This window comes from Ambystoma mexicanum, chromosome 1p (assembly GCF_040938575.1).
Source record: "Ambystoma mexicanum isolate Mex_15411 chromosome 1p, UKY_AmexF1_1, whole genome shotgun sequence".
Lineage (NCBI taxonomy): Eukaryota > Metazoa > Chordata > Amphibia > Caudata > Ambystomatidae > Ambystoma > Ambystoma mexicanum.
The window spans coordinates 1,146,333,330-1,146,343,000 of NC_090921.1; the positions used below are offsets into that span (position 1 = coordinate 1,146,333,330).

The 9,671-nt window shown below is 48.6% G+C and overlaps 1 protein-coding gene across 1 annotated transcript in view; it reads right to left on the minus strand.

The window, feature by feature from the left end:
- Positions 1–118, minus strand: part of LOC138450119 (uncharacterized) — a 75,690-nt gene extending 75,572 nt beyond the window's left edge. The window contains exon 1 of the mRNA XM_069604818.1: positions 10–118. Coding sequence (XP_069460919.1) covers positions 10–29 — 20 coding nt within the window. The 5' untranslated portion in view covers positions 30–118. The remainder of the gene's footprint in view (positions 1–9) is intronic.
- Between the last annotated feature and the right edge of the window lie 9,553 nt (positions 119–9,671).

The window sequence follows — 9,671 nt, forward strand, 5'->3', positions numbered from 1 at the left end:
GCAGCTCACCCTTCTTTGGCGTCTCCCATCGTGGTTTCTCCAGCGATCACTGCAGCTTCGCTTCTGCCAATGTACTTTCCTCCCTCGCTCGACACCCACTGGCACGTGCCTTGGCAAGGAACGTTCTCATACGTAACCTGCTAGCGCGAAAGTGCCCCTGGGTACCACGTGCGATTAGCTGATCAGATCACTGATATTGGTATTCTTCCGCGAGCACCCTCACAGTGAAGATGAATTAGAGAGTGGTGTTGTACATTGCAGCTGCCCCACCCAAATCGTTCCGCTGTCTGTGAAATAGTACGTGAGATCAGTCCGCTGACTCTGTGCTTTTCTTGACCCTCATTTTACATAATTCGAACAATGAAACCGTTTCTTAATGTGCTTTTAAATTGAGCCGAAGGCGAGTCTAATGTAAAGTTCTCTTTTGTGCTATATTACTGGCTAGTTAATTTGGGTCTATTACATGGACCTTTGTGATGCAATACTTTATTTGTGAATGTTGTGTCAACTCATCAGCAAGTCATTTTAAACCATTTGGGCGGGCATATCTCAACGCTTTCTGTACGTTCATCTCAGCACAGTTTAATAATGTTTTTAGCAAATCCTAATTCCAGTTTAGCTAATGTTTTTCCTGATTTTTGTTAAATGATTTGTTTCTTCTATTTTTTCGTGGGCCTTGCATTGCTCTTGGTTTGAGGTCTATTGTTGGAGTCGTTGGGGTATGTGCATGCATGTCAACACAGTCTGAAGCACCTGTGAGGGAGAGTTTGCTTGAGAAACTGGGAGAAATGAATTTCCCCATAGGAATGTTGTAGTGGAGTACAGATGACTGGACAGCAGGTTGGGGTTAAGGGCTTTAATGGCAGTTCACATTAAGTGGCAGTATTGCAATCAACAGGGGTAAATAATGTCTTTCGGCCCTCCACATCAGTTACATCACTGCTGCAGCTGGTGGATATGGTATTCGGGTCGTCAATATTCTAAATGCTTGTGTGGACACATGCCGTAGCCCCATATGTAGGAGGAGTGCCTGGGAGCATCCGCTTGTCTCCCAGTCTGCTCTCTGTATGGCGCACTCTCTGGAAGGCTTGCGCATGTGCAATTGCAGTCTTGTGACATTTAGACGATGCCGTGATCTCGCGAGGCTGCTCCCCGCATACCTCATTTTGTCGACCAGCTTAGTCCTACTCCGTCACAAAGTCTCAGAGGCTGCTCCCCACATACTTCCTTTTGTCGACCAGCTTCGTCCTACTCCGTCACAAACTCTCTGTACCTGGTCGGTCTTCGCTTCTCTCGCTGAGGACGGCTCCCACTGGAAGAGGAACTCAGTGGTGGGGTCTCGAGTTCGCTTACTCCTTCACGGATCTGCGGCAACATGATTCTCTCCTCGGGTTGTTCACTTTATCTTCGTGTGACACTTCCCTCGCTGCTTCCTTCTTGACTCTCCTCCCCCCTGTTCTCTGTTTCTCTCGCTCCTGGTTCTTCGTAAGGTTCTTAAAAATCTGCTGTTGACTCCGCCTCAGATGATTCTCTCCTCTCCTTGAGGCGCCTTTTAAACACTGCAACTCTCTCTAAATTCCACCTTTTTTCATCCCCGGTGTAGATGTAGTTAGTTCCCTTTTGTGCGACTTCCGCTGGCTGGCTGTACTTGGAAAAACAAAGAGGTGATGACTGGAAGGTTTAGATTGAATCTAAACCTCTGGCATTGTTCTGGGCAACTGTCCAGACCATCGTTCTTCACCTGCCAAGCCATTACAGAAGGGGAAAGACCATATGCAAATCAGGCTTGGTCAGAGATGGGCAGAGAGGAATGGTAGGAGTAACTGGCTAAGGGGGCTGATGAGGGGAGGGGATAGATGAGAGATGGAGCTCAGGAGGCTAGAGGGGAGAAGGAAAAGGGGGAAGAAAGAGGAGATGTGGAGTATGAATGAAGAGGAGGAGCAGCTGTCAAGGTGGGGCAAGGAGGTGGCAATAATATGGGAGGGGAATAAGGGGCAGTCAGGTATAGGAATGGGCGTAGGGAGGTAGGAGGGGAGAGGCAGGTAGGGAGGATCACTGGATGCTACAGGTAGAGAGGGTAGAGCAGATAATAACAGTGCCGAAGCACCCAACCAGGAGGGGTATCAGGGGGAGGTGACAATAATAGGAGGGGAAACGGGGCTGTCAGGTAATACTGGAATAAGAGTAGGAAGGTAGGAGGTGAGTAACAGGTAGGGGGGATCACTGGATGCTACAGGTAGAGAGGGTAGAGCAGATGATAATAGTGCTCGAAGCAACCAACTAGGGGGGGACCAAGAGGAGGGGGCGAGTAGGGGTATGATTGGGGCAGATAGTGCTGAGAGGGTCAAAGGGCTAAGGCATCAGGCAGGCACAGGATTGAGAGGGGCTGCAGGGGACTCGCCGTCAAGGAAGAAGGAGGTGTGCCCAGTAGCAGTAGAGGCCAGCAGTCCAGAGAGCACAGATGGTTGGACAGCAGGACACAGGCAGATGTAGAGGTAGGCTGCAGGAGGCAGGTGGGCCCGGGATGGAGAGGGCCTAATGGGGTCCAAATGCGGCAGGAAACATCAGGAGAGTACAGTCAGGGGAACACAGGAGAAAACAGTCAGGAGAGCACAAATGGCAGGCCAGCAGGATCCAGGGAGGAGAGGGGGCAGGTTGCGGGAGGCAGGCAGGTCCAGGGGGAGAGGGCCAACGGAGGTCCAAATGCAGCTTGAAACGTGAAAGAATCAGCGGTAGAAGGAGCCAAGGGCCTGAAGGACAGCGTCACAGCCCAGGCCGGCATAAGCACCAAGCAAATAGGCAGGTCGCAAGTGGTGGGCGGACCCAGTATGGAGAAGGTCAGCGGGGATCAGGCCACAGAAGGCCAGGCCAACGGGACGCAGCAGAAAGGCAGGAGGAGCAGTGCCGCAGTCCAGGACAGTAAACGCACAGCCAACAAGGTTCCAAGTAAGAGAGGAGCAGTCAATGGAATGCAGGCTGATCCATGACGGAATGGGCAAGCAGAGACACAAACACCGCGGGGGAAGGAGGGGAACCTGCAGAGGAGATGAAGAGCAGTCCGTGCGAGGAGGCAGACCAGTCCGTAGGAGGCGGCAGATGAGGGCGGAGAGGGCCCGCGAAGATGCGACCCCGCAGGGCAAGCAAGCGAGCCAGCAACGGAGATCAGGAGCTGGAGAACAGAGGCGCCGCCCGGGCGAGCGTAGCGCCACACAACCAAGCTGAGGAGGCGCAGCAGCAGGCCACCGAAGGCGAGGAGGAGCAGGCCACCCAGAAGGAGAACCGGAGCAAGGCTAAGCATGGCCACCCCACAACAGGACCGGAGCAGTGGCAGACCCCGGAGGGAGGGGACCAGCCAAAGCCACTGCTCATCCACGGAAGAAACAGGAGGGGCCCGGCAACCAAAATAGGGCCTTGCAGCGTCCAACAAGAGGACCAGAGCAGGAGCTGGCTGAGGGGGGAGAGGGCAAGCAAAAAGCTGCCGTGCATCCTGCGATGAAGACTGGCGGCTCACAGTCGGGACCAGGCAGGCCAGAGGAACAGTCAAGGCACAGCAGGAGGTGAACCAGCGTACCCGCTCAAGGGCTCGGGCATGTGAGAGCCCGACTGGTTCTGACAAAGCGAGTCTCCCTGCAGGCCAGGATCAGGCAGAGGGAGGGTGCGACTCACGGGGAGACTTGTGCTGGGGGTGCCCCAGGAATAAGGAAGCAGGAACGCATAATTTACCAGAGAACGCATTGCTCTAAAATCCAATCTCTCCGATAAGTCGGTTTGTATTTGAAGATGTCAAATTGGATTGCAGAATCCTGTAAAAAGGTCTTACGATAGAGTGCTAATGTGCTCCACTCTATAGTTGCGTATAGTGATCGTAATCCTAGCTCATGCCTTATCAATTGCACTGGAAAGCATTGTGGCAAGTGCAAGATCTTCTTCCAGAAAGAGCCCTCTAATAATGCCCAGATCTTCGATGATAAGCATAGTGATGTCTCGGCTCCATATGCTAGTATGGGGCACCCTTTCTGTTTGTAGAAGCTCAGTAGCAGCACCAGGGAGAATTTACTGTATCTACTGTGGATTAATCAGGCCTGTGTGGTCAAGACATTTACTTTAGATTTCAGAACAGCCATATGGTGGACGTCTGTCAAGCTCGAGTTGATGTCAATGCCTAGATATTTTGCATTCAGTGGTTGTGGCAAGCCTACTTTCGCAAGATACCAGATGAATTTTACATTCGGTCTTCTTCCCTTTATGCTTTCCAAGACTAAGACTAAGATTGCCGACTTGGACGTGTTCCCTTGAAGGCCATTTTGGTGATTAAAAGTGTGTATTAAGTTTAACTTCCACTGTAGGTCAATTTTAGTCTGGCCCAGTAGGATCAAATCATCAGCGTATTGCATTCTCGCTACTGTTTGACCGTTGATCTTTGGGGCGAAAGACGTTTGATCATGGACGGTTTTTGCTATTTGCAGCTAATTATTTCTTCCTTAGCAAGTTTACATGTGCTAAACATAAATGAGCAATTAAACACAAAATGGAAGTGTAACAAAAACAGAACAGTGCAATGTTTAGGGACCGTCAATTAATTCCAGAGACGGTAAGCATATACATTGTTGCAACTTTAGAGCATATTACAAAAGACATATTGTCACAGTTATCAGACATATATGAAAAAAAGATAAAGAATAAGTGCAGCAATTGTTGTAAACAGAACTCCTAGAGACCCAATCCCTTCTAAACAGACTAGATGGTGAGTACAAATCCTTCACCATAGATGGGAACCCCATCACAGTCCTGAAGGAAGTGAAAACGCTAGGGGTCTATCTCGACTCCTCACTTTTCTTAACCAGACAAGTCAACACAACGGCTTTGGCAGAAGCTTATACAGCTAAACTCATTAAAGCCTGCTGACCATTCTTAACACCTGACAGCTGCATTACGTTAGCTAGAGCCCATAGTCTGTCCAGACTAGACTACTGCAATGCCCTATTTGCAGGATCTTCTACAAGTAACATAAAAAACTCCAAATCATACAGAACAATGCCTTAAGAGCAGCACTAAACACCCCTAAGAAGGAACACATCTTTGCTGCAAGACGTAACGCCCATTGGCTACCGGTCCAAGACCATATCAAATTCAAAACCCTATCAATCACACACAAGTGAATCTCTAACACAGACCCGAAATACCTTACCAACAAATTCACCAAACCACACTCCGACAGACCCACCAGAGCCATCACTTCCCATCTTCTGACCATGCCCAAATTCAAATGAACCAAAGATGGTGGCCGCAGCTTCCCAGTGGTGGCTGCCAAACAATGGAATGCCCTACCACTATAACTCAGATCCGATCCCTCGCTCTGGCAAAAAACTCAAAACATGGCTTGTCACACAAGACCCTTACCACATACTGTTAAGCTGTGTTACCTTGTTCTGACAAAACTTACTATGCAATGTAATCATCTCATCTATGCACATATTGTCAAGTTGTGCTACCTTTTTACTGTTAAACCTTACTATGCAATGCAACCATCTCAACTATGTACTGCAACCAGTGCCCAGATACCCTCGGGTTAGGTGCGCTCTACAAATGTAAATAAATACATAAATAAATAAATTGCAATCAACAGAGGTAAATAATGTCTTTCAGTCCCTCACAGCAGTTACATCACTGCTGCAGCTGGTGGATATGGTATTAGGGTCTTCAATATTCTAAATACCTGATGTAGACACAGGCCCGTGTGCAGGGGGAGTGCTGGGGAGCATCTGCTTGTCTCCTGGTCTGCTCTCTGTATGGCGCGCTCTATGGAAGGCGTGCGCATGTGCAATTGCAGTCTCGCGAGATCGCTGCAGTGCCGTGATCTCGTGAGGCTGCTCCCCACAAATGCATTGTGGTTACAATTAGTTTAGGTGGGAGAAAGTGAAAAATAGCAATATTTTTTATTGAACGATCAGGAGTCTTCCCACCTAAATCGGGAGGGTTGCACAAAGCAGACAGAGTGCTGGTGCAGCAACAAAAAACACAATGGCTCATTTTATTGAGCCGCATAATTCAACGGCGGGGGCCCATTACGTGTGGACATAAAATTAAGTGGGTCCCTGCTGGCAAATTTGGATAATTTGCAAGTCGGAGTGCAGGGCACATGGCAGCGTACATGCTTGGACGCCTCCTTTTGCCCTGCACCTTTGCACTCTGACGTGCAAATGAAGTAAACGTTGGTTGCAATGTATGGCAGACAGAGTTTACAATGCATCCCTATGGAGTCAGTCTGCTTTTTGAAGGCGCATAAAGCTGGCAACCCCATAGGGATCCCCAGCATTTGTGCCTGCAGGAAAATTCATGTTGGTGCAAATGCTGGAGCATTTGTATGGCAGAGAGGAAGGGACACAGCGGATATGCAGATTGCTTTCCGCTCCTCCTTAGTCTTCGCCATACAAATGAATGAAAAAGGGGAATGATGTAAGTAACATGCATAAAAGTCTGGTACAAGCTTTTACTCATGTTTCATACGTTACCCTCCTAACAAAAACGAGCCACAACAAGCTCTGGCAGTGTGCATCGACAGGTCTACTGACCTATTCATGGTGGCTCAATTCGCTACTGATGCTTGGTGATGTTGCATCACCACAAAAATGCATGCAGTGACTTGTCCGTAGCACCAGCCATGGAGCCAACACCATATCTGGAAGATAAATCTACGCCAAAACAAAAAGTTAAACTTGTGGGCTGTCAGAGTTTAAGCAGAATTTTAGCAGCAGGATTTGGGCACAGCATTCGGGAGCAGCATTCACCATTCTGGCTTCACCTGCTATGAACACCTCGGGAAGTTTGATATTCATGTTTGCTGGCTACTTTCTGGATGATAACAACCGCTCGTAGATTGTCCTCAGCTTTCATACTTAGATGTCTTGACTCCACCCACTCAGCCCGCCACCTTCTGTGTCGGGCCTGTAAGTAAGACTAATATTCTGCAGGTCTGTCTTAACTTTGAGTCGATTAAAATGACTCGCTTTGTTGGTGATAAATGTTTGTGCTGTATCCACCTGCTGACATCATGTTGCACTTTGACCATGTGGTTTGAAGGGGGCCAGGGTTCCCAGAGGGACAGTTGGTGGCTGGCTTTGGGGCCATTGGCTGGGCAAGACCTTTGTTCTCTAAAAATGTGCTTGTCCTTAACTGTTTCAGCTATGCTCTTCTTCCACATAACACTTGACAACGAGAGTTGGACAGGTAGGACCAAGGAAAGTTAGCGAGAGCAAAGGCCCTGTCCAGCGAACATCCCCAAAGCCTACTAGCACCAGTTCCTCTGGAATTCCTACCGTCCCTTACAACCTTACACGGGTCTAGGAACAATTGTCTAGGCTGCACCATTATGGGTGGAGTGCACTCAGGACAAGAAGATTGCCTCGTCACCTCCCGGATTACAAGTTGAGTAGTAATGCCTGATACTATCTCCTTGCCTGTCATAGTTGCTTGTAGGGCAGTTTTTGTACAACCCCCTTTTGAGGGCTGTACAACTACTAAAACTAACCACTAACAACCAGGGCTTTACAACCACTAACACTATGGTGGGACAAAAGCACACCGGCAAAAAGAAAGCCAAGCCTGTCTTAAATAAACACAGAGGGGCAGGTCGATCAGGCATAACTCACAGGAAGGGAAGGAGGCTTATATAAAAGGTACAATGAATCCAGGCACTTACCCATAGAAAAAACAGAAAACTGGACAAAGTCAATTATGACAATCCTCATCCCAAAAATTAAATGTGGGTCCATTATCGAAGGACCGATACACACCATATAGTGGTAAGTGAAGGAAGCCAGACATAAATACCTAGTGCCTGCACAAACACAGTACCGTGTATTAAAAGACACAAGCAACTCATGTATTATTTTGTATGTCCACTACCTGGTGGTAGACACACAACATATAAAGACAAAGAGTGGTAAGAAAAGGGGACCAGGCATTTAAAGGTGCTGTAAAAATAGTCACAATAGGATCCCTAGGTTAACAGAAACATGTAACAGTATTTCTTGCCCTCTTGGGCATAGTATCTGGGAGATGCAAACATAACACCCAAGTCAAAGACAGGGCTAAAGGGTGTAAAACAAGTCAGAACCACAGCCAGATGCAATAAAAAAAATATAGATACACTTTAATTCCAATTACAAGGCTCAGAGCACTTTGAAAGGAAAGTGAGCACATCCCATTCTCGGTCATGGCATGAGGAAACACTGTCCAGAGTGGTGAGCACCACCAGGTTGACACAAACATGCATGGGAGTCCTCATCTGGTGTTATGCACAGGTGCAGTTCATTGCTCCCTTAGTGTTTCCACGCCAACCCCCAGAAGGAGGCCCATTCCTGCTTACACCCTGCGGAATGCCTTAAACACGGTTCTCCAGTGAGGTGAAGGATGTCAAAACAATCTATACTGACTTACTTCCTGCAAGTCCTGGTGGGCACTTTCTCTCCTAGGGATTCCTGTGCTCCTACCCTTTCTCACTGATTTGTTGCTCTGCCATGTCATGGGGGCTGTCCTTCTCATTCAGGTTCAGCTTTGTTTCCCTGCCTCCTTATTCTTTTCTTGTTTGTGCTGTTTTCATTCCTGTCTGTACTTGACTCCCCCCGTCTCGTCTTCTTGTTATCTGAGTTTGTACCACCTTGCCATGGGCATCCACATATGGTGTTGTGCACTGTTCCTATTTCCCATAAATTGTGGCTGGTTGCAGACCGGGAGTGAGGAGCAGGGTAAGTGGCTGTATCCTCTGATTGTGTTCCAGAGGAGCAGCCTGGGACACACATTGCACTTTACTATTTCTTAAAGAAATCGTAAGCTGGATAAAGAAAAAATGGTGTGGTCCCTGCGCCTCCCCTCAAAGTGTACCAGGTACGCAGCATAACCATGACGCAGTGCTTGATAGGATTGCAGTTGCTGGGCTGGTGGTGGTCAATGTGCTGGTGGCAGTCACTACTGTGCCAGTGGTCACTGCTTTGACACCTTTTTGGGATGTGGTGGCAGTCCAGGTGTGGGAACAGGGTCAGAGTACCCATTGAAAAAATGTACGAGTCAGGACTTCTCTCCAGATGTCCTGACCGCATTGTTTGCAGATCACATTGAATGCGACTTTCCTAGCAACTCCCACTTTAAGAGTGAAATGGCTCCACATCCACAATGATTACTTGGTGGCAGCTGGTGTGGTGGTGGTTGGACCAGCAGTGGCAGCTGCTAGACAACAGTGGTGACTGTTCATCTGGAAGTGGTGGCTGCTGGTCTGATGGAGGAGGCCCCTGGCCCTGTGGCAGTTGCTGCTAGAGTGGGAGCTTCTAGTCTGGAGGTGGTGCCTCCTGTTCGCTGGCTGTGTCTGCCAGTCTGGTGGTGGTGGTTGCTGGTCCGGCAGTGGTGTTGCTTCTGGTCCAGTTGCTGCATCTGCTGCTCTGGGGGCAACAAAGCACCAGATGTGGAAGCAAAATGCACCGCCTACTTTGGGGAGATTTTAGAAATGGATGCTTCGACCCCAGCGTGCGCTTATGCACGAATAATGATACTAAAGGAAGGATATAACACATTGCCAGTGACACAGATTTTGGAATTGCAGGGAGCTACACCCACGGAAGAAAAAAAGTTATGGATAAAGTGGGGATGTACAATGGCTCCGACAGACACCTTATGGC